The sequence below is a fragment of the Solanum pennellii genome, chromosome 2, assembly GCF_001406875.1.
Source record: "Solanum pennellii chromosome 2, SPENNV200".
In the NCBI taxonomy this organism is placed as follows: Eukaryota; Viridiplantae; Streptophyta; class Magnoliopsida; order Solanales; family Solanaceae; genus Solanum; species Solanum pennellii.
The window spans coordinates 50,831,304-50,859,144 of record NC_028638.1 but is presented as its reverse complement, the minus strand read 5'-3'; the positions used below and the strand labels follow the sequence as shown (position 1 = coordinate 50,859,144).

The following is a 27,841-nucleotide window of genomic DNA, read 5'->3' as shown; positions in this document are numbered from 1 at the left end:
CAAAATAATTTCTTATTGACCACTGAATAATCTTAAGGTCTTATAGAGAGAAATGCGTGTGATGTTTTTCTAGACAAACATGTTCATATAGAAAATATGTAAACAGAACTGATTGGTTCAAATGAATGACTTCCTTGGTTCCTTATGATATCATATTTTCCACCAAAAGATTGCTCCAATAACCATTAGAGCAATATCTGTTTAAAAGTTATTGGTAGTCTGCGAAATGTTTAAGCAAAAGGTTAAATGGGACAGAACATGTTATACAAAACTGAAGGACAAATTATTCTAGTACTCGTCATAATCACATTTCTGAACTACAAATTAATGAACTACTTCTCCACTCCTTGTCTCTTCCACCTCAAAAGAAAACCTACTCTCCACCAAAAAAAAAAAAAAAAAGTAACAGTGGCAGGCACTCGGAAGTCATAGCTGGAGAGCAAATTGTTACAACAATAACAATCTTTATTAGGATATACCGCGTAGGGGTGTAGTCAGGATATATGCATCTTTTCAGCTGCTTCTGCTAGTCCGTTGTCAAATGCATTTTTCTCTAGAGCAAGTTGAAAAGGAATCAATTTTGTACTTTGTAAGAAAAATGTTCTGCTTCTGTGACACCAAGAACGTAATTCCTTTGAGAAATGCTATTTGATTATGAGTTGATGGACTCGAATTTCTCCCCAACTGCACCACCTTTATCCTTCTGGAACTGGATGTATCGCAAGGTGCTTGCGAAGAAGGCATCTGCTGCAGGATCTGCTGTTGTATTTTCACTTTGCATTTCAGTTGTGATTAGCTCAATCAGGCTCTGGACGGAGGCAACATTAATTTGTGAGACCCCCTTCTCAAAGAAATACAGATACCTGTTGTACAAACGATTCTCTTGTAAAATTGACTTCCAAAAGAACAGTAGTTGAGAAGGTAAAAAAAACAGGAATGAAGAGTTGGTTTTACTTGTTTAGAATTTCTATAAAGAGCAAGACAGATCCACTGCTGCCTCGGGTTGCATTGGACATTTGTTGAGCAGCATTTGCAATTCTTAAGGCCCGCTTTAAGCAAAGCAAAACCCTGAATCAATAGGGGAAATAAGTAACACATAAGAAGATGGCCGCAGAAAAGCATGAAACTAAAAGGAACTCCAAAGAGACATAGCATATTTGAATGTATATTTTATCCCCTAAATACGCAAGGCACAGCTATGAACCTTTCTCCATCCTTGATGTTGTCCTGATCGTCAACCCAGAAAAGATGCGAACAAGCATACACAGCTCTACATTGATCAGGTTTCTTCAAGAGCTTTGCAGAGTACTGGAGGGTGAAAAGGGCAACAGTGATTATAATTAATTTGTAATAGATTAAACTCAGCAAAAGGAAATAGGAGATGCTAAGATAATTACCCCTGTAGCCTTGTGCGTTAACGTGTCCCTGTTCTCAACACCAAAGATGTGCATTCTCTGAAGAGTTCCTATTATCAAGTGTATTGCAGTCACCTGTGCTTTGGAGTCCTGCCAAAAAAATTGAATTAACATTAGAAAAATCAACTAAAGCTTTCAGGCAAACATGTAGCAGGCCAGGAATTCCATAATATAAATCGAGACACAATAAAATAATACCGAAATTTCTTCTTCATATAGTATATAAGCTTGAGTGAAAAATTCATAGGCAACAGGCTCTATGTCAGAGTCATTGGCAGCCTGAGCAACACAGACAACTGCTTGTCAGTAAAAAAAAAAACACAAATTATCTTCCACAGTTTGAAGGAAAATCCAGTACCTCAGCACACTCCAGGTACAGCTTCAGTGCTAGTTCAGGTACAGGAACAATTGAGAGCGCCTCAATAATCTAAACCAAGGGTAGCTTATAAGTAACGGAAATACCTCAGAACATTCACGAGTATTATAGAATTGTACGAATTACTGCAAATGAAGGAAGGGAAGCTAAATAATGGAAGGAATAGAAGAATAAGAAAAGCTGAAACTTTTTCTCTTCTTCTTCTGCAGATAATAGAGGTGTGTCTTAACAGGTTCAACTGCAATGAGTTACCAGTCTTGACAACGCAACTCACATAACAAGATTTACACTGATAACGTAGCATCCTCGTTATGTTAGCATACCTGATTCAGAATCTGAAAGAATTTCTTAGGCATAGCAGATGACTCTTCCTCAGGAACATTTTCATCATGACTATGTAGTCGCCTAACAAACTAGAAACAAAAGAAAATACATCAGCAGTGCAACAAAAGTAGGAAAATTTTATTTGCGAAGAAACTCAATCCTCTCTTTATTCTCTTTAATGGGGACCAACGGGGGATAATATATAATATTTATTGTTCTTAGAGTGAGTAGTTCCATAGGTGAAGGATCATCCCGACATGCTACATATGAACAAGTCCCCTTCATCAGCTTTGCACTAAGAAAAATAAAGGAATTTGAGCACCAGCCTCCTCTTCTAGCCCTTAAGTTGCAGATTCAAACCTTTAGTGAGTTGAAAATAAGGGGAGGGACGGTAAAAGGAAGTCTCTTTGGCCCTCCTGTCAAAATGTGCTTCTTCACAGCACAAATAATCTGCAATTCAATGAAATAGCAAACTATATGAACTTGAAGCAAGAAAACAACACCTTTTTTATACAACTACAAAAACAAACACTGTAGCCACATAGAAACAAACCATACAACATTATCACCAGATGCATGCTTTGCTTGAGCAAAAACAATCATATAAAAGAAAATGGGGATAACTCCAGAGCCAAGAGGCAGGAGCTGTTCACTTTGGTTACAAGCTCAGTTTGTGATACAAGGCTGAGAAGTTGCAGAGTCCACAAAAGATGGACCCTGCATACTGTCCTGAAGATAGCTCACACAGAAAGCACATGTTACAGCAACTGATTCACACTTCATATATTGTTTTTTTTTTTTTTTTTGGAAACTGCAATTGTTGTATTCCTTAGCATTAAGGATATGCTGGAGATTCACACTTCTAATAATGTTACCTTCAAATTTTAATCAAATGGAAATGCCAATGTTTTTATTTAATTATTTCTTATACTTACTTTTATATGTTTACAATACAGACTAATCTGGGACACATAGTCAAGACTATTATGTGTTTGACGTCTTTTTTCTTTCTAATTTCTGTAAAATCATCCACCAATTGAAAAGATAAGACTAGCAAATCATGATCATCTTAAAGTTCTTCCCTAGTGTTGGCAGTGACTTTTCATCATTTTCTTATTTTGTTTTTCCTCCTTCACAATAAAGTGAAAACTTAACACTACAGTAGATCATTATACATACATCCAATTCATCACATACAAGTTGCAACTAATGTCAAAACTCAAGAGCTCATTCCTATTTATCTCTCTGATAAACTTAGAGGGTAATAGGGAATATTACTGTCTTCTCTTGCAAGAGCTAGTAATTAATCCATAAAAGGAGTATACAAGTAATTCAAAAGAAAGTAAATCATAATTACCTTCAGCATCTCTTCAGGATCGTCATTGTGAAGCATTTGAATAAGCTGCGCAACAGAATTCTGCTCTTCCTGGAAATCATCTTCATCAAGCTGAAAATTGGAGGATAAAGAATTGAAGGCACAGCACAAACTAATTTTAAATATGTGATGAAAGGAAAATATAAGAAAGAACTAAGGAACTTTTATGCAAGCACAGAGTTTCCAGTCCACCTCATCATCAACACCCTCATCCAAATCTCGAATTAGTGCTTTCATTAACTCAAAAAGTGCCTCAACCTGATAAGACAAGTAATTCGTAGAAACAAATGGGTAACATTTGTAAGCAATAAATTGAAGTACACAAAATTAACTAGAATCAAACCTTTTCAGCAGTTGAAATGCAAGTCTTATTTTTCAAAATATTTTGTACTAAAACATTAGCCATCTCTTTACTAGTTGAATCGTCAAGATTCTCCATAAGACGAGGATAATTTGACAGCTTTAGTGCAGTATCTATATCCTTATACTTCTCCAGAGGAGCACTTAGTAGGGCCACTATCTGTTTTGTTGCTTTGTTGTCTTTGAGCTTTCCTTTTCCAGAAAGTTTCTGTACACATGCACCCTGCAAGTGAATAAGAGTGTGATCGTTACAGGTTCCACATGAACCAGGCAGGCCAGAAAATCGTCTAAATAGACATAGATTTCAAAGGATGAAAAGTTTCAACTTCAACATATCTTGTTTTAGTGTACCGTCTTATAAATTTCACATATTCACTTTGGATCCAAAAAAAGCATCAGACTAATAAGTGTGATACACTTATTTGGAAAACACAAAACGTAAAACCATAGAGCGTATAGCAACTAGTTATTGAGAAAGAGAGAATCCTACCAGAATCTGATCTACATAATCAAGGCGATCAGGGTGGACATGAAGAGAAAATGTCAAAAGGGATGAATACAATGTCACCACTCCGGCAATAGGCATGTCTTCTTGAGCCTCTATCACCTGCACCAACAGAGAGACAGGCATAATGGAGCACATCATCATAATCAAAGAAATACATAGCTAAAGTTCATTACGATCAGTAGGAAAAACCTTGGTGCAATGACTTCAATTCTGTAATTTAATATGATTTAAGAATCTGTTTACCGTGCACTTCAAACAGCTTTTACGTTAAGTTTTTGTTTTATGAGAACCAGATAATTCCTTCAGAAAGCAACAGTATTGTTCTTTATTCAAGCAAAGATGAAACAATCAAGAATGTCTTGGAACACTTTCTGGTCAAATATCCCAAATGGAGAACAGATCAGAAATCATCTGGTCATGAATAAAGTATGATCAATCTTTACCGTGACAAACAATAATCTTTCTGAATGGAACTTTCTGCTACGAAGCTATGAAAATACTTGTTTCATAGATTTATCTAAATCTCCTACAAGGGAGAATGCAATAGTTGCTGGTCAGTAAGTATCTCTTATTGAAATTCTAAAACTTCAAGCAATATCCACTAATCCCTATAAGGTGGAGGTAGAAAATCCACGATACAAAAAAAGTTTCTTCTCAAAGCATTCCAGAACCCATAAAGCAGTTTTAATATATTTAAGAATATTAATCTCAATTACCTTGCCTATGGCACTATTAAGTTTTGCGAAAGCTTCAACCTGGAAGAACTCAGGTAAAACCTGCAGGAAGAAATTATTCAGAAACCGGAAGGCATAAAAATCTCTTATTCCAGAGAAGTTTGAATTTGTAACTAACTTCTGCACTTAAAGCAGCATAGTTCGAAAGCCTTTCCATCAGACGAGCAAGCACTGTCTTGATATCAACAGATGGCTGAAAACAAAAAGACATAACTTTTTAATAAAGACATAGGATTGATCTGATAACACAATTGACATAGCAAATGTAAGTTCCGACAATAAAGAACCATTGATTGTCTACTATTTAGAACTGTCACAGATATAGTTTACAAGTAGCAAGAGTTCGCTTTAATATGGGTACATAAGTGATGCAGATCTGTCTTAGATCTTCTTTTAATAGATAAAAGAATATCAAACTTTTCCAGTTCAAAAAAAAAAAAAAAAAACAGTTCAAAAGAATATCAAACTTTTGCATACCTAATCCTCTTAAGTTGACAGCCTATCTTCTAGCATTAGAAAAGAAGTGCATTATTTCATGCCTCTGTAACCAATATTTTGGTTTACTAGAATCTTAAACATTCTTGCAGACGGTAAACCATTGTCACACCCCTGGGATCCCACCAGGCATGACATTTTCTTCTACTGTTTGATATTGCAGTTGAGGAAAATCCCATTTTATGATTGAACATAAGTGATGCAGATCTGGTCTTAAATTTTTTTTTCAATAGATAAAAGAATATCAAACTTTTGCATACCTAATCTCTTAAGTTGACAGCCTATCTTCTAGCATTAGAAAAGAAGTGCATTATGTCATGCCTCCGTAACCAATATTTTGGTTTAATAGTATCTTAAACATTCTTGCAGACGGTAAACCATTGTCACGCCCCTGGGATCCCACCAGGCATGACATTTTTGCTTCTACTGTTTGATATTGAAGTTGAGGAAAATCCCATTTTATGATTGAACAAGCTGGCATACCTGAAACTGGGGGCAAGCACCAAGTAATGTTTCAAGAGTTTGTAAGTGGTACTCATCAGGGAAGACTTGAATGATGCAATCCATCAAATATCCCTGTGCAATCTCATCTTTACAATTGACAACCTGGAGATAACATGAGGTACACCACAAATTAGAATATCGATTATTTGTTCTTGGCTCAAGTACAATAAACTGAACGGGCCAGTCAGCCACCAGAGGCAAATACCTGCTCTAAAACTCTTGGAAGCACCATATCTTTGTACAAATCAAGGTCAATGCCCTCAATTTGACCTAGAACATGCAGGTTCTTCCCCACCTACCAAATATAAGAGCAAAACGAAATCCTCACATAAGTGCGCACATCCGTTGCTAATTTCAGTTGCTAGTAATGATGCTTAAATAACAGCTCATTACAAGATCGCGAAGCTCGCTCCTTTCTTTTTCACGTTTTTCCTTTTCCCGTGCATGTCCCTGCAGACCAGAAAGCCCGATGCAACCCTCAACTCATGATCAGCAAAGAGTATTATCATTCAGAAGCATTAAAACACCTGCATGACCACAAAGTATCCCTTCATAATTTTCTTTTACCTTCATGACATGCAGGCGTTGTGGCATTATTCATGTCAAAGTATGAGAGAAATTACAGCATTCACAGACATTTGAACCAACCTGATGTTGCATTCGCACCCAAAGTTTGTTCATTTCTGTGAAATTTTGGAGCACGAATTCTACTGCATCCATGACAGTGTCAGCATCCCTGTGGATACAGCATGTCAGGGGTATCCAACTAAATGTTCATTTTGTGAATTTTTTTACAGAGCACCTTTTGCAACTTGACCATTGCTAGGTGACCCATCTAATAATTAAAGCCAATGATAAAGTAGCTTGGTGATGCCCTTACCCTTCATATTCAGATCCTATATCAGGCAATTTATCCCTACTGACTTGTGAAAGGTAACTCCTTAGGAAGAGACCACGTAATGGATGTTGTATGCTACGGCACATTTCCACCAGATCTTTGAGAATATCCTTGGCAGGAGCCTCCTTTGATTTAATGTACACTGAACCCACTGTACAAAGGAGATACCTAAGGAAGAAAAAGCAGGTATGAAAACCTGAATACAGACATGCAAATGATATAAGAACAGAATTAGCATAAGATTTAGAAGGCAACCAGTGTCTTCTATACTTTTTTTCTTGATAACTGTGGTATTCGGGCAGCTTGCGCCCATCTTGACTAATTCCGCGGGATAGTTGCTACCTACCACCCACGATAGGTACCGGAGTTTGTCCACCAAGGCTAGAAATAAATCACCTAGTTTTTTGTCTTTCTGGGATTTGAACCCGAGACCTCATGGTTCTTGATCCACTTCATTGACCACTAGGCCACACCCTTGGGTGCCAGTGACTTGTATACTAGTAACACCAATCTGAGTGCATTTCAATTCTCTTAACTCAAGATCACAGGAATAATGAAATCAAGTTCCTTATAACAGTATTAGCATTTCGTTTTATTCAAGGTACGTAACCGAAAAAGTAAAGGTACAAAGGTATCAAGTGTCCTTATAAGCATTCCACCATTTTGTATCATCATCTTGAAAGCAACCAGTCCTATTATACTAGTAATGATATAGGTTCCCTACTTTTTGGTATACTACGTGGAACAAGGTTTCATTTCCCCAGGATATCAACAAAATGTTACTTTATCAAGAAAAGAAAATGTATAACGCAAATTTGGGACAGTATCTCAGCGTCCCTGGACAGGAAACTTGAGGTCTTCAGCTATACTTGTAACAACCTCCTGTTCCAGTTGCCATCTATAAGTACTGCAAAGCAAGCATAATACCTACAAATTCTTCCCAGTATGAAAAGCAATCACCAATTCACAAAAGATTTGCTAAGTTTACTTTGTAAAAAGATACTGGCCTATTGCTAATTACCATATGCTTGCTTTCCTAAAAATTCATATCTATAATGGACGTTTTCCAGTTAGAAATACTCTAAATGCAACTTCAAGCAGATACTCAGTTCCTGAGCTTCTAGGGCAGTGAAACTTGCAGTCAACTTTAGTGCTAAACAAAACATAGAGACAGATGTCAGTGAACAGTTTAAAAGAAAACAACCAGAAGGTCAAAAGCACTTTAGTGTTACGAGTCAAATGGACCAGAATACAATCATGTGATTGGTAGTAAGACCAATGTCTCTTGCTTCCCAAGTTGTGGTGAAGTCATTACTCGACCAGGTCCTCCTCGTGGTGAACACCTTATGAGGTTTAGTCAAATGTAGTTACTTCTTTGCTTAATGTGGAAGTGTTGTTTGTGGAATTTGGTTTTCCAGCTAGTCTAATGATACTCTGAGTTGTAAGGACCGAAATGTCCAACTGGTCGCCTCTTCCTTCACCAATGTAGGTTGAAACCCAATTGACTAACCCATTCTGGTTCTAAATCTATGGTGTTAGCAGATTAAATATTTATATTAAGACTACAAGTTTAAGCAAATTATTTTTTACCAGTAAAATAAGATTCCATTGATGACCGAACAGCAGTATGGAATACTTAAAATAGGATTAAAAAGAAAAAACTATATGTTTGAATCTGTCCTTGTGAAGACTATGTAGTGTCTCACAAAGCTTCAGCCTAATTTGCATACTTCACTTCATACCAATTGGAAAACAAAATTATACAGGGTTTACATTCCAAACTGGATTAGAACTCCCTACAGAACATCTTGAGTTCCTATCCTTCCATAATTAAGCTTTCAGAAATAGGAGTAACATAGGAACATACAAGTGAATCACCATAACAACTTACAATCTAGGCAAAATATTGCCAGCGTGCTGCACGAGCTCATACAACTCAACGATGGAGCAGCCACGATTTGTCTCCTCTCTGAAGAAGATCTCTAATTTCCTCAATTCATCAAATGCGCGCATATCTAACAAATCAAAGAGCACAATTCCAATACTGCAGTTAAAGGATCTTCGAGTTCCAACTTATACAGTACGAGCAGATCGGATCAGTGAAAACAACTTACATAGTTCATAGTATTTGTGAGGAGAAAGCTTGGAAGTTCGGAGCTCCGAGAGCATCTGAGCCGAGTATTTCAATGCATCTTTCAGATTGTTCGAGTCCTGAAAACTCAAAATTAGGGGTTTTGAACACCAAAAATCTCAATTTAACATGAAAAATTGAATTAGAGGCTTTGAGGATATACAAGAGCGCGATGCATGTAAAATGCGTTCTGCTGAAGGCCGGCGATCCCAGCGGCAAGCCACTTCTCTTCGTCTTCGACTCCATTAGTTATCATATTGGATCGTTCCTGGTAAATTTGGGAGATTTGGAGTTTGCTTTTGCTGCAACTGCTAGTGAGGATCCTTCTCTGTATTGGAGTGGTCGTGCAATTCCAAGATTGATTGTGAACTCTGTTAAACGTTAAGACCGATTTCTAATTTTTCCTTCTTCTTGTCAGGAGTCAAATTTACTTTTCTTTTTGTTTATATTATTACTCACCCCCTCTCATATTAGATGGCTTTCTATTTTACACATGGTAATTAAGAAATAATTAATAAATTACTTTATTTTATTATTTTACCCTTTTATCATATAAATTAGACTCTTGAAAAATAAAACTACATCTTATATTTGTTTAAACTTCAAAAAGATCATATTAATTGTATTGTAGGGGTATAATAATAACAAAATTATCTAATTAAGCAAACATCTAATATATACTTATAATACACTATTATACTTTAAAAGAATCACAAGTATAGCTCTAGTTAAGGATTTTGTAATTATTTTCTCTCTTCTCTCTCAAATATATAAAGTATTTTGAGTGATAGAAAATGTTAAATTGATACAGTTGTTTTCACTGATATTATCTATTTATTTTTTTATATAAATTGCATTTCGTTAATGCATACAGATACTAATTACATGTATACAATTATTCATGAAATATACAAATGCAATATAATTGATACATATACATACTAGTTATGCATATATAATTATGTAACAGATGTACAAGTACATTTCGTCTTTCTCTTCTCCCTCATCTCTCTTTTTTCTTTCTTAATCTCGCTCACCTCTCTCCCCTGATCTAACATGTAGCTACAACTCGTAATTTAACCAAAATATAACTATTTTATAGGATAATATTTCTAGTATTAGCTATTTTTGAAATTTCCTCCTTATTTAATCAGAGTAATTATTTTTTTTTCTTAAATATGGGGAAGGATCGATAAAGTTCAGAAATAAAAAAAGATTGATATACACACTACTTGAAACAAACATTTTTGTCGTTGCAAATAAGTGAAAACTTATTTCAGAAAAAAAATTTGTTTATTTTTCATCAAACGAGTACACTTGAAAAATTATAGAATATATATAAATACTAATGAAAATAGTAGGAAATTTTCTAATTTTTCCATACAAAAAACATGAGTGTTTTCTTTTTCATCAACTAAATCAAAATATATACTTAAAACAAATATTTTTACCATTTAAAAACATAAATTTTTCATTGAATGAGTTCACTCGAAGAAGTGGATATATATTCTTAATGAAAATAGTGGGAAATTTCCAATTATTTCATATAAAAATATTAGGGGTCGTTTGGTAGAGTGTATAAGAACAATGCAAAATAGGGTGTATTAGTAATACTTGCATTACTAGTGCTTGCATTAGTAATACTTGCATTAGTTATGTCTGCATTATTTCTTATATACTGTTTGGTTTGATGTATTAGAAAAAACAAATCTTGCATAATTTCTATTTAAAAAGTGTATGTTTACAAAAATACCCTTTACACTTTATTTCTTTATATACTTTCTTTGCAACAAGGTTCTTTGCTAAAACATCAAAAAAAGATTTCTTTGCTAAAACATTATTTCTTCCTATTCTTCTTCTTTTTCAAATATAAAATTAAAAAGTTGTTACTACATTGAAATAAGATTAAAAAAGAAAAAGAAGAAGAAGATGTCAAACATCTTCACAATTTTGCCACCATAAGTCCAAAAGTTCAACTTATTCATATGCAAAGGTAGGGATCCTTAGTTTTCATCCAAGAAGCTGTATTTTCGCAGAACACATAATCTTAAGACACACGTACGAGCTAATCAACTCGTTTGAGAGGGGGGATAAGTGCAGATACTGCTGCTGAACGGGCAGAAGATGCTGCAAACCTTCCTGACAGAGAAGTGCTTGAAGATCCTAACGTGGTTTGTCGACCACCCTGTATAATTGGAAGATGCATATTGCTAGGTAAAAGTAGAATATCAATGTAAAATCATATTACTTCTTTGCTGCAGTAAACTATCATAAAAGAAATCATAAGGAGTCATTCAAAGTTTGCGTACCTCAGGGAGCAGATTGTTTGGTGATACTTGTCTGCTATTTTTGTTGGCCTCTTGTGGAGTCCTCGGATGAGACCAAGAAGGAGAAATCTGATAAGTAGGTAAAAATGAACCATACCCGCCAAATCTCGACCCTGTCAATATATGCAAAGTCAACAATCATCAGCTCATGGCATAAGCCTTGTCACTGTTAAACTTGTGCTTCTGGGAATACCCTATTTCCAGTATTACATACCCAGATTCTCAGCTGAAACTTCACCTTCAAAATCGCTTTGAAAATGTCCCAAAACATTGTAAAGTTTCTCATCCTTGACAGAGTAAGAGATAGATATATGAGAAACTGGAAGAGAGTTGCTATCAGAGGTCGTAATGCAGTTATCACTAATACACAACACCTGCCAGAATACTTACACCGACTCACTAACTAGCCCCTAAACCAACTCTAGATAGAGAAGTTATAAGCAAAAAATAGAATGAGAAAACGCAGGGTTTCTCTAACATCACAGTATACTTGATAAGGCCTCTTATTAAGATTTGGTTTTATAGAATGAGAAAACGCAGGGTTTCTCGTTATCAAGTTTCTCTCGACATGATAAGGCCTCTTATTAAGATTTGGTTTTATACAGTCAATTATATCAAGCAAACGGAGACATACACAACAAACAGTATATAGATTGATCAAACAACATAAGCTACATGCTAGCAAACTAGAAAATCAAAAAATACACAAAATGAACCAATTGCAATTGAACTTAAAAGAAAAATGGTTCAATCTCAATTGTAAATCCATAACAGTGATAATCAACACAACTAAACAGAAAATAAATAAATAAGAAAACTCACAAGGTAAGATAGAGAAACATCAGGGTCAATGGTTGAATCATTCTTCTTATAATTATCATAACTGTAAGCCTCTCCTTCTTCAAGCTCAGTTTCCTCCATCATTTCTACTCCACCATCAAACCCTAAACCTATCCCCTTCCTTCCATCTCTACTCCAACCAGAAATCATTCAAATAAATACTCCAATCCAACAAAAAAAAATTAAAAATTCAAAGATTTTTCACTTTTCACACACCCAAAAACCTCTACAAAACTTCACACAAATTCCCCACCTATTCACCAATGTTCCAAATTTTCTCAACTTCACCAATCGAGATCGCAGAAAAACAGCACAAATTCACCAACATCAGCTGACCTTTATCAACAAAAATTAAATTAAATTAATCAAAATCCAACAACAAAAATGATTAAATCAATAAAAAACAAATGATACAGATTCAAAAAAAATGATAATTCAGATTATTCTGGAATGTTAAAGCTTGGATCGCCCTTACTAAAGCTCAAAACTATGAGCAAAGAGAGAGAAAATAAAAATGAAGAAAGAGATGTTGAAAAATACAGATTTTAATGAAAGATAAGAGTACTAACCTTATGAAGATGAGCAAACAATGTTTGATTGAGCAAAAGGAAGAAAAACCTACTCTTGAATTTTCATTGACAAAGTACAGAGAAGATGAAAGAGAAGATGAAACAAGTACTATGGAAAATGTTTTTTTAAAGGGCTTTGAGGGTATTTTTGTAATTGCATAATCTAATGCAAGTGTAAAAATGCTATGTATTACTAATACCTAAAATTTCTTGGTATTAGTAATACACAACTTAATACACAATATTGTGTATAACTAATGCTTGCATTAGTTATACATGACCAAAAAAAAATGTAACAAACAATGTATTACTAATACACACACCTAATGCATGTATTATTTTTCCTAATACACTCTACCAAACGATCCCTTAGTGTTAACTTTTTCCTTTTTTCATCAATTCAATCAAAATATATACATACTTGAAATAAATATTTTTATCATTGCAAATAAATGAAAAAATATATATATCTTAAAATAAAAATGTTTCATTTATCTTTCATAAAAAAGTAGTTCACTTAAAAAATACGTGATGAATATAAATTCTTAATGAAAATAGAAGGAAATTTCCAAATTTTTCATATAAAATTATTGATATTTTTTCTTTTTTCTTTTTTTATTAATTCAATCAAAATATATATGAAGGAGTAGCTATTGGACATTTTCCAGTGAGGTATTCCTTTATTTTAGTGCTAGTATATAGTATTTTTTAAGAAATAACCTTAAAATCAAAGTAGCATAAACTATTACAACTACTTTCTAAAATAAAGATCATTAAAATTTGCAAAACAGAAAATATCATATTGTCCTAGCAGTGTTTCCTCAGTAACATTTGCATTTTTGGTTGAATGTGAATATTTAGAAATTAAATAGACTTTGACATAATGAGTCAATTATATTTTGAAACTATGAAAATGAGTGATCCAAAATTGTCAAATATCTATGACGATGGTGATCAGGACTCAGAGATGCAAAACTAAGGTAAATGTCATTGGATATAAATTAATACGTAAAGAATATAATATCTAATAGAACGTGATAGAAAATTAAATGGTAACTTTATTGCTTTTAATTTTTCCACGATGTTTGAATGTTTTTTCTTCCCTTGTTCTTATGTAATTTAAATACTTTAAATTAAAGTATGAACACTCATATTTTATCCACCTTCGTCCCTCTAGTTATTATCTTCTGTTCTATAAATGTTTTTCTGCTTCGGAGAAATATATATATATATATATATATATATATATATATATAAATATAAATATTGTTCTTCATGTATTGTGAATTAAAAAGCATAGTATCACTTGCTCCCTCATTTTTATGCATATATCATTAAAAAAACATGTTTTATGTTTCATCTCATAATTAAATATCAGATAGGTAGTCAAATTAGAAGGAAGTTCTATGTTTAAAAATAAAATGAAAAAGAATATATTTGTATTCAATTTAGTTATTGACATGAAAAAGGAAATCAAATATATTAGATCGCATGATAAATTTAATAATTAATAACTTGCTCTACTTATATACATGTCCTTCCAAGTCGTTCAACGATGAAGTCCTATTATCTAAGGGTACTATCCATTACATGTATACATAGTAAAAATGAAACATTGTAAAAAGAAACCAGACCAGAGAGATTCATGAAAATAATATCAATATTCATGAAATTAGATTAATATTATACAACTGTCATACTATTTAACATACTACATACAAGACAAGTAAACCTTATTAATACAAGTTTAATAAGACTAGTTAATTTATTGCACGCATCACTTGCAGTAAGAAATCCATAAAAGTCCCTACTCTACAGTAAGAAAGTATATAATATATGACTAGCTCCTTTTGCTCTCTCTCACATGATAATGCAGGCTTGAGGATTTTCATCACTAAAAGCAGTAATATAGTTGACTTCAGTAGAAGTGGCCCTCGCCAGGTTCGAAAGCTGCGGGTTATCATAGACGTTGCGGACGTATCCTGCCGGAGCCTTCTTATCATAGACGCCTCGCACGTAGGGATGATCCACCAGATCGTAAGGAACGTATGGCCAAAACTCAGCCTTCTTTCCCGTACGATGTCTTACTCGTCGCAATACTTTATCTGGATCAACATAACCAATAACTGTCAGCTTGTGCTTCTTTGGCTCCACTTCTACTTTCGTCACCCCTCTCATCCCTGCTACAGACTTCCTCACCCTCCTTTCGCACCCTTCGCAGTCCATTTTCACTCGTATCTCCACTGTCTACACATTTTTAATATATTATCAGATGCATACAGCATGTTTGGTTTAAATTGAAGCATGCACGTACCTCAAGTTGATTTCTCCAAAGTTTACTGAGCTTCCTTCTGCTGGTGCCTCGATGGAATTCACAGAGCTCAGAAAGATGATCTAGAAAACCCATTTCCGTGGTGCACACAAATCAGCAACAAAATACCAATATATATATATATAGACAGTAACCAAGACGGTGTAAGAGTATATATATAATTAGTAGGGGCAGCAGCTTATCAAATAGTTGATTTGTACGTGCAGCTTGTACAAATAAGCCACGGGTGGTGCCAGACGGAACTATATGTGGCAATTCTGGGGTCCCTACAACTTCATCTAGTGGGAATCTTAGTCTTATCCTCTTATTGCATGTTTTGCAATGGCCCTCCCAAATAAAAAATGGTTTATGTCATTACACGGTTAATGATGAAAATCAAATGTCATCGCAGTCTTAATAACCTCTGACCCACTCCACTCCAACTGTTTTTGACTTAAAATCGTACTAAATGGATCGATAATTGTGTGATTAGAAAAAAACAAATAAAGAGAATTGAGTCCATGGCTAGTATGACATTGGCAACGGGTCAAATAGACTTGGATCATAGTATAATTTTAACCAAAAGTCATATAGTGGCCGTTCCAGAGATGATTAATGGGGTGTTATCAGTTGATGATTACCATTCAAAAAGATAATTACTATGTCACATCAAACAATCTTGGCAAATTGAAGGGATTTACTTTTTCCTCTTCTATTTCAAAACCATAATTCACATTAGGCGAACTCAAAATTTAAAAGTTTTGGATACACTAATATAAACATAGCTTAAATATAAAATTTAAGTTAAATTTAAAACAAAAATAAGCTTAAGCGGGACTCGAGCTTTGATATAAAGTGTGATATCTTTATCTTCTATTAATTGCCCAAGAACATTTTTATGTTTTTTATGGGTGCACTGTTGACTATATCATACTTTCTAAAAAAAATTCAAAATAAATACATATATATACATATAATTTTTTCAGAAGTTATCAATTACACGTGCACCCCACGACATAGGGTGGGTCCGCCCTGATTCACATCAAACAGTAGGATTTACATTTAATTTATCATGTACTAAGCACTCCTCTCATTTTACTATACCCTATACAAACAGCTTCTAACATGCATAACACTTCTAAAGCCAAAATAATCTTTAACTAGGTCCTTAAAGTTGAATCTACTTTAATTTTTATTCCTGGTCCCCCTTAATAAGGGGAAAAAAAAAGTAGATATAGACCCATCGACGTCTATGGTAATACTTTTTTTTGTCTAGAATTATTTTTTATATTACATTTATTAAAAGTTAATTTGACTAATTTTTAAAAGTAAATTAGATCATATTAGTACGATATTTTTAAATAAAAAAATTAGATATTCTAAAACTATACAAAAAGTACTATAAATTACAATTTTTTGCTTATTAATATGATGAAAAATATATCTTAAAATGTTAGTCAAAGTTTTTATTATTTAACTCTAAAAATATAAAAATAATAACGAACTGAGGGAATAAAAGCTACCAAACAAAATTTACAAAGAAATTTCAACTAATTATGTTAAAACTCGAGCAAATAATTATGAGAATAACAAAGAGTTAATTCTACACGTCCTCTTTTATTTGATTCGTCGCTCTACCTTAAAAAACTTAGCTACTAAGAAATGTAAGAAAAGACATTGTGAGACATGTTAACAAGACGACAAAATAAGAGGAAGAATAAGAAAAGTGAAGTCAGCTGGAAGCAATATATATTCACTTTTTATAGTTTTGGTTAAATATTATAAATAATTTAATAAGTATTATTGCTTTGGTTAAATACATAGAGCGGTTGAAACTGAGACTCGATATTTATCGTAATAAAATTGTTTCTCCGAGATTTAAAGGTAAGCTTTAACTAATATCGTATGAGGTAGAGTGTACGGTTGACATTACGCAGGTGTGGTTTATTAGGTTTGCATGAATCTATGCATTTTTAAAAAAATGTGTATAATTATGTTATATTTTTATTTTTAAAAAAAATATAAATTTATGAATTTATACTCGAAGCATTGTATAATGCAATGATGATCGAAAAATGCACCTCTTAAAGTAAGATTAGATATCTGAATTTTATCTATTTTGTTTTTTTTTTTTAAATTAGGCAACTAACACCATTTTAAATGGTTATTAGTAGCATTTTTAGTGTTTTAGTTTTGGACCTATTCTTATAAAATATTAACTCTTCTCGATGATAAGAATCTGAATGTCAAACCAATCAAAAAAATTATATCTTAAATCATCTTTTCATCGTAAGAAAGTCCTTTCTCTTTTAAAAATATCTCAAACTATCCAAATTAGGAGTGCATTGTCTTGTTGCCTGTCCATACCAGTAGTTAGTAGTATTACACATGTAGTTTACTATCCATATTAGGAGTGCATTATCTTGTTGCCTGTCCATACCAGTAGTTAGTAGTATTACACCTGTAGTTTTTTATAGTTACTATCTGATGTTTTTCGTATTTTAACTATCATATTATTTTATTGTAATATTGTATTGTTACTATTTGTTGTTTCTTGTACTTTTATTACTTTTTTTTCTGGATTGCTTTGAATTGTTTTTCCTTAAGCTGACGGTATATTGAAAACATCCTATTTAACTCTGACGTATTATACAATATGTGTACACTCTACCCTCTCCATACTCGAGACTATGCTGTATGTTGTTGTATTTAGACATTTAAAGTATCACAAAGAGCTATTCTTAAACCATATTACACGGCTCGTAGCCTCGTACAACAACCATATGTTGCCTTATTTCATAACAAGCCATACATGAAACTGATACAGAAAATGATTTCTACCAAATGTAACCTAAAATTCACATGAAGCCACAAATTATGAAACTACAAGAAATTTGATGCTTTTCAAATAACTTGCTGATGAATTCTTACAAAGGCTAGGCACGAATTCCTCAATAATTATCTTGATACGACTTAACTACATATAAACAATCAAAATTAACAGCTAAACCCCAAAATTCAAGTATAATAAATTCAGAAACACACATACACAAAACCAAACAAAACAACAAGTAAGAGTAAGAAATTACTTACCTAAACAGAGAAAAGCATAAACCCTAGGAGATGGAGAAGGAACCACTGATGGAATGGAGGGAGAGTTTATTTGGGACCTAGGGATTGGCTAAAAAGACAGCTTATTTGAATTTGTTTGTAGTGAATCACCCGCCAAAAGCTTTTGTGGACCGAGTATTTCGTCAGTTGCTCCACGTGTTATTTTGCTATTAAATGTATTTTTTGAGCTCAATTTAGAATTTTATGTTGGAGCTTCTCAGCTTATGACGGAGTTTAGTTACTTTTCTTAAATTTCTGCATATTTTTCTTATATCTAATCAATTACAAATGGAATAAAAGAAAATAATTTTTTTTAATATACAAAAAGAAAAAAATATATAGTTCAACAAGATTGAAAAGGGTTATTATTATAATCTCATAATAAAATGTATGTTTATTATATTCTGCATTGGTTAGTGATAATTTTCCATAGGAGTTAATGCTGAAATTATTTATCCACCATTTGTAATATAATTGTAGAATAGATTATTCTATTATAATGGGATAACTAATCTTTTGAAATATTTCAATTCGTGAGATAATTTTTGTATCTCACCCTCTTTACCTGACCAACTCCATCTTTTGCTCTATAGGCCCAATAGAGGCCCATAAACTTTCGAAGATCCAGAAATAAAGAGTCCAATTCTTCCTAGTATTTGTTCAAGTCAGTATACCTAAAAAAGGAAAAATTACATAAATTAGTACATTTTAATAAATAATTATTAATTTTAGCGATATTTTTTATTTATTATTATTTATAGCTATACTATGTTAAATTTTGTAATATATTAAAAGTGAATTATGTATGCAATATATATAAATTATAATTGTTTTTGAAATATAGTATATTTGGTAAAAATCTGACACATTATATTATAAGTGTATTTTAAAATGTGTGATAAATTTATTATCCATCATTCAACTTGTATTATATGGGAATAATGAATTGTTCTTTGTAATATGTACTCCCTCCGTCCGGTATTGTTCGTCATGGTTTCTATTTTTAGAGTCAAACTATAAAAACTTTGACTAACATTTTAAGATGTATTTTTTCATCATATTAATATGTAAAAGATTGTAATTTATAGTACTTTTCATATAGTTTTAGAATATCAAATTTTTTGTTTAAAATATTGAATTAATGTGATCTAATTTACCTTTGAAAATTAATCAAATTGACTTTCGATAAGTGCAACAAGACAAACAATTTCAGACGGAGAGAGTATTAAACTTGTATTATAAATGAATTAAAAGTAATCAAATAAAAAAAAGATTATTATTGCTATAAATGGTAAATATTTTTTTTATTATATAGTATATTTACGTAAGTTTTCCACTAACTAAATGGGTTTAAAATCCGTTATTAGAGCTTTGTGATTTCTCTTGAGGGAGAAGGGACAAAACATTAGGTTGTCTTTACTCTTTATAATATTCATATTAAGGCGCTATTTAAATTTTTACTTTAAAAATTGTGTAAAATAGTCCGTGAAACTGATAAAATATTAATTAGATTGTTATCTACGATTATAAAATTTTAAAATGTGATCTAATATTTAAGATTTTTCGTTTGTTCAAAAAAATCTTTAGGCAGTACTCTAAAAGGTCATAAGTTATGAGAAAAATAATTCTTAAAATTTACTAAAAGCTATTCGGGACAACCAACAACACTTTGCGATTTTATTTACCCCTTAGACCAACTTCTTTACCATATATTATTTTGTTCAATTATTTTTTTAAAAATAAATATGTAGGCTCAGTATAAATTATCGTGGATACTACTTCAAAAAGTTGTGTTAAATAAGGCAATTAGTAACAATTGGAGCATTATGGGCCCATTTGTGTACTATGTTTTGATATGATTTGTTCTAGCACAATCACGCCAAAAGAAAGTGAAATATTTAATTTACCAAACAAAGCCAACATTCATTGCTTCATACATGATGGAATCAGTGCCAAAATTAGCGGAATGATCTATATCCTTTTAGAAATAGCATTTTTTTAAGCAATTTTTTGAGTTAAATTAAATTCAAAATCTAATTTTTTTTTTGTCAATATCAAATTTAATCTAATTAATTGTTTAGCCATTACATTCACGTCTTAATTTGGACACACTTTTGATGCCTACGATTCAAATGAAAGTCTATATGTGTGTGTAGAGACTATTGAATATCACAGTGGTGACATAGAATAATTTCTTGATCTTTTTACCAGATATTAAATTTTGACAATTCTATGTGAACTGGAAACATAATAATGAAAAGATACAATGAGGAATCATTTATCGTTAACATATATTAATAGAATTAATCTTGTTTGATTTTTATAAAAAGAAATCGATAAATCACAAGACAAAAATAAGTATAGGCGGCTGAATATTTTTATTTAATACTATGGTGGAAGTTAGAATAAGACAATAATTGTTGAGCTGCAAACAGAATATATATAAAGGCGTGCAACTTTGGTTACGTAAATTCCACCATATATATATATATGAGTTATGACATTTGTGGAATCGCACCCGTGATATTCCACTATCAAAAAAGTTCCCTTTCTTAAGTCTTTTAAAATTAGACAAAAAGTTTTAAAGTATAAACCAGCCAGCACAAAAAGACATATTTTCGTAGGTTTTAATTTTTTTTTTTACATATATAGGCACTATGATATAACTTTTCAGACTGTATTCCCAATATAAAAGTAGAAAAAAATATAAAATAATTAGCCTAATTAATCCTTGTGTTTTGTTGTTCATTTTGTTCGTTTGCTCGAGAATATATAGAACAATGGGTGTATGTCTGAGAATTCTCCTTTTTTGTGTCTGTGTTTTGTTTTTTGACAAAAAAAAACAAATAAATAAGCTAAATTGTATATTGAAATATACATCATATAGTGCTTTAGCAATTGTTGACAAAGACTATGTTGCTGAATTGTCGCACGATAGATTTGCATATAAGCTACCTAACTTTGGTTACAAGTCCCATTTAAATCATCCAGAAGAAAATGACTGATTGTTGAGTAAACTTTGGTTACAAGTCCTTTTGGTTAACTTATTTTTAGATATTTTTTACTTATAAGTAATTTTTTTAAAGTGTTTTCAAACATCAAAAGTTTTTAAAAATAAGTCAATAGTTAAAGTAGGTATCATTTATTTAAAATCTGGAGCCTAAAGGGTGAAAAATGTTCACAAAAATTTTAAAACGGTATATGAATTTTTTATTATTATTATTTTAATAAATCGCTGCAAAGGCAGCGATTTTACACTTAAAAATTTTAATTTTTTTTTTTAAAGTAAATTGGAGAAAATCGAAAATTTTTCTAAAAAAAGAAATTGGAGAAAATCGAGAAAACAAATTTTGCACAAATTTTACTTGAAAATTAAAAAAAGATTAATGTGTAAAATTGCTGCCTTTGCAGCGATTATTAATTAAATAGTTTTAAAAAAATCGATTCAAAATAGCTGCCTTAGCAACTTGATTTAAAAAAAAAAAAAATAATTCAAAATCGCTGCCTTGGCAGCGATTTGATTTTAATTTTTTTTTAAAAAAAAACAAAAAATAATAATAATATGTAAAATCGCTGCCTTTGCAGCGATTTATTAAAAAAAATTAATTTTGAAAACCAACGATTTGTTAAAAAAAAAAAATTAAAAAAAAGGAAATTTTACAAATCGCTGCTATAGCAGCGATTTTGCTTTTTCCGGTGGACAAAATCTCTATTTCGTGAGCGATTTTATCGTTTTGATTTTTTTAAAAAAATCATATACCATTTTGCAATTTTTGTTAATATTTTTCGACCTTTAGACTCTGGATTCTATTTATTTATGACTTTTAAAAATTACTTTTTATAAGCCTATCCGAGAGTTTGTTTGGATTGACTTTGCTTTTGGTATTTAAGATTAAAGCTTGGGATATCTAGCTTATGTGTTTTGACTTAAAAAGTAAGTGGTTCAAAATATATATCACAACACTATAAAAATGTTTTAAAAAGTTATTTAAGCTAAAACAAATATTTAAAAGTAAGTAAATTCAAACACTCTATGTTTGCTAGTAATGATATTTTTCGATTCAATATTTTAACCCATTAAGGTCTTGACTAATTCACATAGTATGATATAAAGACCTATTAAAGAGGAAAAAGATTTCTATTGATATTTTTAAAAAAAATTATGAATGTTTTCAACCTGAAATGTTTAATTAGATAAGGATACTGAAATATATTTGCTTTCTTTCTTCATTTCCACTCTACATAAAGCAAGGAATCATGTTGCATCTGTCGAAGTGTCAACTACCTCAGCGTTGGGAAATGACATATATTCTTCAACACCAAACATTCTGCAACCATAAACAATCATCATTAGTTAATTAGTCACTAACTAGTATTTAATTAGCTAATGACATATTTTTTAATTTAAAGTAATCCTTAATTTCCCATAAAATCATGTAGTATGAGTTTATCGTAAATTTTAATATGGTGGTAGGATTTCAAATTAAATAACATGATCAAAGTCTAGAATATTTGAAAATTTATGCTAAATCCTTTAACATTTGTAGCATTGGGCAAAATGGACCACCTATATACTTCACATTGTACACTGGATTGCAATATTTTAGGCACTATATAGAAGTCTACAATAATATTGTAGACTTATTTATCATGGATTAATTAAATTCCTTCTCAAAATGTATAACTTCCATTGACAATGCTATTCCCCTTGGTAATTATACAATAAATCTTCAAAACTATCAATAGCTACGTACATCGAAGCTAATTACTATCTACCAACAAATGGTGGACGGTAATTGGATGGTCTCAACTTTAAATTTTTTTGAATAAAAAGTCGTTTACAATTAAAAATATTTTACCTCACTTGTGATAATATTAGTAATAATCTGATATTAGGTTATAAGGGATATGATGCATGGCTTGAGTCTTCCATGATTATGTCGGGTATCCTCTCATGTCCTTTTAACTAAGGAGTAATTTATTTATTTTTTCACCAAACACGTTCTCCTATAATTATGCCGGATATCCGAATTATTATTATTATTTATTTTTAAAAATAGATTGATCGATAATAATCATGACTATTAAGAATTAATATAGTGAATGATGAGATCTAATAACAAGCAATCGATAGAAAGTATCTAGTACATATTCAGTAAATAGCCTACAATAATTTTTCGAAATAATTTAGTTCTATAACTCTACCGTATAATGTAATGACAGAGTGAATGCGTTCACGATATTCTTATGTTAGTTAAATGGATATTGGAAAAAATATTCTTTACTGCATCGGAGTGAGACTATAGTTTATGTCTTTATACATATGAGTAGTTTCCTTTTTTGTCATTCAAATAGGATAGGAAGAACAAAAAATGAATTACTAAGGTCAAATACGTAAGCAGATTCTTAAACTTGTTAGGTTTTTTTCTTCAGATATCTTAACTATGTCATTTTTCTATTGAATTATTGAACCCCATAATTTGTTCCGTTTAAACAAACACCGTTGTTTGATGTGGAATCAGATTTGTGAGGGGTATTGATAGAGGATACATATGTGTTCCACAAATCATTAGTTCAATTGATAGTGAAAATGTTTGAGAATAATTGTATTTTATTTAAGTCATTTGAACACATTAGAAAACAAATGAAACTAAACACGGTTTGTCTTCATTTCTTCAATCAAAATTATTACAATTCGAACACAATTGAAGACATTTATAATAGAAAAACTGATCAAAATCAACCAACAGTGTTTTAAAGAAATTAATTATGAGTGGTTCAATGATTCAATTGAAAAATAACATAGTTGAGATACCTGAGAAAAAAACCCATCAAGTTTAGGAATTTATTTATATATTTGGCCCGTTATTAAGGAGTGAGAAATGAGAATAATGGGCACATAGAATTGATGAAAACAACAAACCGCTAAAGTAAAGGGGACGCATGTGCTTTGTTCCAAAGGATATACATTGGTCCCATTTTGACAACTGTAATTTGTAATTTACATGTGTTAATGGAAAGTGTTGGAATCATAATTTTGAGAGAATTTTAATATATAAAAAAAGTAAATATTTGATATAATGAAGTAAACTATGTAATTTACCGTCTGACTCAACCCATTTTGAGTCCTTAGAAGCAAATGCAGGAAGATTCAGAACTGGCTTAAGGTGAAGGAAAGGAAGTTGAACTTCTAACTAATTTCAATGCATAAATAATTTAAAGATAATTGAGATTTGGAGTGTGTGCCTATGTTTTGGTAAATATATTAGTACAATATTCGGCAAGTATAAAAAAATTATCAAATTATTGAATATCGTTTTCAAATACTTAATAATATGAAATTGTGTTTGGTTATAGATATTGCTAATACCTTTTCTTTTTAATTTTTAAATGTCTACCATACTGATACATTTCAATTTTATTTGTCTTTTTTAACATATATAATATATATTAACAGAAAAATATTTTTATACTTCATGTTTTACTCTCATAATGAATTGCTTAACCTCCAATTATTTCGCAAGATCTAAAAGCATATATCATTTAATAAGAATGTTTGTGATGAAATATTCATAATAATTTTTAATTTTAAAGGGTTTAGGATTAAATATGCTCTTAAACTATTAAATTATGTGAAAGAAACAAAAATGTCATTTGTTTATAGTTTGGCTCAAAAATGTCCTTGTAATTAATATTTTGGTTCATAAATGCTCCTATAGTTACAAAATGGATCAAAAATATCCCTTTTTCCGAATAAATATATTATTTTGTTATTTTTAAACACATCTTCTTCCCAATTAAAATATTATTAAGGAACACTATTCTTGTTTTCTTTCTTCTAAAATCACTTTAACAAATAAAAATATATAAAATATTTTTTTCTTCTTAATCTCATTTTATCAATTAAAATAGAATAATCTTCATGTACCCTTTCAAAGATAATATATCTATCATTAATTTATATTTATATAAGGATAAAAAATATTGATGATAAAATTAAAAATGTTTTCATTTTTTATTTTTTTCTGAATTAAAGTAAGATAAACATTTGCTATTTTTTTAAAAAAAAACATTAATTGAAAAGAAATGTTCAAAAAGAAAATAATAATATATGTATATTTGGAAAATGAACTTTTTGACCCTAATAACAATAAGGGTATTTTTGGATCAAAATATTGATAACAAGAGTATTTTTGGACCAAACTACAAAAGTGTGTGTTAGGGGGGGGGGGTATTTTTATTCCTTTCACATAGTTAAAAGGCATTTTTAAACCAAAGTATTAACGATAAAAGCATTTTTGAGCTAAATTATAAATGAAGCACACTTTTCTCCTTTTTTATAGTTTAAGAACATTTTTTTTACCTTTTTTCTTTTTTTAAAAGACGGGTAATGAAGTAATATTTAATTGAATATACTTTTCCTAAAAATAATTAATATATAATTTAAATTAAATATACTCTTTTGGGCAGTGCAGACTGCAGAGAGGTAGTTAGGTGAGACACCGATTAACCCATCGAAATATTTACTATCAAACCACCCGTCTTTGCAGTTCTCTATACCAACGTGGAATCACTAAATAAATATACTTTCATATCGATATTTTAAATGGTGGGCACGTAAGATAAGACGTTTTATGAAGTATAAAGTGATACCCATATCGAGATATGGAATTTAAGTTTATGAATTTATATAGCGTACTTTTATTTATATTTAATTTTATATTTTTATTATTAAAGAAAATAAGTAAAAGCAAAATTTTTAATTATTTTACAAATATATAAATTTCAATAAATAACCTATAATATCTAGAAAAAAGTATTATGCTTTTTATTTGAAAAGATAGTAATTACCAATAATGAAAAAAAATTACAATTACTATTTAAAATATCATTACACGAATAATAAAAAAATAATTTAAAGTAAAAAAGGTTAAAGTAGAAAATTTTAGAAAACGCCTAGGACGAATATTTTACGCCTATGACTTACATTTTTAAGCTTGGAACTTATAATATAAATTGTGAGACGTCCTACGAATTTACGTCTTCAATTTGCATCTAAAGTATTTTTGATATGCATCACCTTGAGACTTGCCCAAAGAATATTTTTGGGAACACCACTTGTTCCTTATTTATCTTGGTACTCTTTCTAATCATACCATCTTATATGAACATCTTATTAAAAATAGTTTTCTTATATTATTTAATTGTTTACTAAATTAAGACAAATAATTATTTTTTCTGATCAATAATAGTTGTTCATTATTGACTTGACAAATTGTTTTTTACTATCTCTATCCACTTTTGTTTGTCATATTACGTTTTTCGAAAGTCAATTTGATTAATTTTCAAAGTTAAATTAGATTATATTAATTTGATATTTAAACAAAAATTTAGATATTCAGAAACTATACAAAGAGTACTATAAATTACAATTTTTTGCATATCAATATGATAAAAAAAATATATCATCAAATGTTTATCAAAGTTTTTATCGTTCGACTCTAAAAAAAAACATAACAAATAAAAGTGGACGAAGGGAGTATATTACTTGACCGTTTTACTAAATTAAGATAAAATTAATTACTAGTATTTTTTCTGTCCAATAATAGTTATCTATAATTGATTTGACACCGTAATTAAAAAGTAGTAAATGATACTTATCTAAATAATGAGAAAATGAACAGTACTCCCCCACTTCACTTTCTTATCACTTATTTCTAAATAAATTTCATTTTTAATTGTTTCTTATTTTTAAAATAGATTTTTATTTTTATTTATTACTTTTAACTAATAAAAAAAAAACAATAATATTTTTCAAATTTTACCCTCAGCATCAAAATTTATTTTCTAAATTGTTTAGTAGGCATAGTTTGGTAAAATATATTATATCAATAATCATTTTTTTAATATGTGTTCCAAGTTAAATTGTGAAAAATAAAAATGAATAAAGCGAGTATTTAATAACAAGACCAAAATAGACACAAAATTATAAAATATTCATTGATATTATAAACAAAACAAATATTATTAAACATCTCAAAATATTATAATAGATAAGTAAAAATAAAATAAAAAATATTTTTTTTTATTTTACCCCTTTAATTAATATGACTTTTTAAATAAAATAAAAAAATATTAAAATATTAATTAGTTTTTTTATGTTATCTTTGCGATTAATTTTTTTGGAAAATATTTACATTTATTTGTAAATTTTCCAAAAATAAGAGCGAATCAATATAATTTTCTTATTTATGATTTTTTAAGCATTATATAAAATATAAATGATCAATTATTATGTGATGATAAAAATAAAATTAATAAATCTATTAATAATTTCTTAATCATTACATACAGAAAGAAAGTGTATAATTTCTTTTTCTTGTTAAAGTACTTATACACTCTATCTAGTTACAAAATCATAGTATTACTCGGACCTTAGAAAGAAAAATAAAATCATATTACATCCAGCATAAATATTTTTGTTGTTTCGTTGTAACAAATTCTTATATTTAGTCCCTAAAGAAATTCAATTTTATATCTAATTTTATTTATTTTTTTAAAGA

General features: G+C 30.4%; 3 protein-coding genes across 4 annotated transcripts; all 3 read right to left on the bottom strand.

The window, feature by feature from the left end:
* Positions 1–116: 116 nt before the first annotated feature.
* On the bottom strand, positions 117–9,548 carry LOC107011362 (vacuolar protein sorting-associated protein 35A-like). The gene is made up of 22 exons (XM_015210829.2): positions 9,284–9,548; positions 9,104–9,200; positions 8,881–9,004; positions 6,972–7,157; positions 6,740–6,827; positions 6,485–6,541; positions 6,297–6,386; positions 6,071–6,193; positions 5,211–5,285; positions 5,075–5,134; positions 4,341–4,457; positions 3,834–4,073; positions 3,683–3,748; positions 3,473–3,562; positions 2,476–2,565; positions 2,115–2,204; positions 1,774–1,842; positions 1,614–1,694; positions 1,398–1,505; positions 1,205–1,308; positions 955–1,068; positions 117–863 (listed from the first exon to the last, which is right to left on the bottom strand). The coding sequence occupies exons 1-22, from the start codon at positions 9,374–9,376 to the stop codon at positions 653–655; spliced, it is 2,373 nt and encodes a 790-aa protein (XP_015066315.1). The 5' UTR covers positions 9,377–9,548; the 3' UTR covers positions 117–652.
* A 1,323-nt stretch (positions 9,549–10,871) lies between these two features.
* On the bottom strand, positions 10,872–12,941 carry LOC107010560. The gene is made up of 5 exons (XM_015209848.2): positions 12,857–12,941; positions 12,270–12,623; positions 11,662–11,734; positions 11,430–11,560; positions 10,872–11,305 (listed from the first exon to the last, which is right to left on the bottom strand). Exons 2-5 carry the CDS (start codon positions 12,435–12,437, stop codon positions 11,186–11,188), a joined length of 492 nt encoding a protein of 163 aa, XP_015065334.1. The 5' UTR covers positions 12,438–12,623; positions 12,857–12,941; the 3' UTR covers positions 10,872–11,185.
* A 1,557-nt stretch (positions 12,942–14,498) lies between these two features.
* LOC107010468 (heavy metal-associated isoprenylated plant protein 26) lies at positions 14,499–18,375 on the bottom strand. 2 transcript variants are annotated; one of them, XM_027914508.1, is made up of 3 exons: positions 18,261–18,375; positions 15,171–15,250; positions 14,499–15,103 (listed from the first exon to the last, which is right to left on the bottom strand). In XM_027914508.1, the coding sequence occupies exon 3, from the start codon at positions 15,080–15,082 to the stop codon at positions 14,717–14,719; it is 366 nt and encodes a 121-aa protein (XP_027770309.1). In that variant the 5' UTR covers positions 15,083–15,103; positions 15,171–15,250; positions 18,261–18,375; the 3' UTR covers positions 14,499–14,716. The 2 variants fall into 2 exon arrangements, with proteins under 2 accessions (XP_027770309.1, XP_015065239.1); XM_015209753.2 differs by lacking the exon at positions 18,261–18,375 and having other exon boundaries at positions 15,171–15,404.
* Positions 18,376–27,841: the final 9,466 nt, after the last annotated feature.

Coding starts and splice junctions, on each gene's coding strand:
- LOC107011362 (XM_015210829.2), bottom strand. CDS start 9,376: ATGATAACTAATGGAGTCGAAGACGAAGAGAAGTGGCTTGCCGCTGGG. Junction 9,201..9,283: donor TTTACATGCATCGCGCTCTT/GTATATCCTCAA, acceptor TTGAGTTTTCAG/GACTCGAACAATCTGAAAGA. Junction 4,458..5,074: donor TTAATAGTGCCATAGGCAAG/GTAATTGAGATT, acceptor CTGTTGGTGCAG/GTGATAGAGGCTCAAGAAGA.
- LOC107010560 (XM_015209848.2), bottom strand. CDS start 12,437: ATGATTTCTGGTTGGAGTAGAGATGGAAGGAAGGGGATAGGTTTAGGG. Junction 11,561..11,661: donor AGTTTCAGCTGAGAATCTGG/GTATGTAATACT, acceptor ATATATTGACAG/GGTCGAGATTTGGCGGGTAT. Junction 11,306..11,429: donor CAAACAATCTGCTCCCTGAG/GTACGCAAACTT, acceptor CCAATTATACAG/GGTGGTCGACAAACCACGTT.
- LOC107010468 (XM_015209753.2), bottom strand. CDS start 15,263: ATGGGTTTTCTAGATCATCTTTCTGAGCTCTGTGAATTCCATCGAGGC. Junction 15,104..15,170: donor TTTGGAGAAATCAACTTGAG/GTACGTGCATGC, acceptor AAAAATGTGTAG/ACAGTGGAGATACGAGTGAA.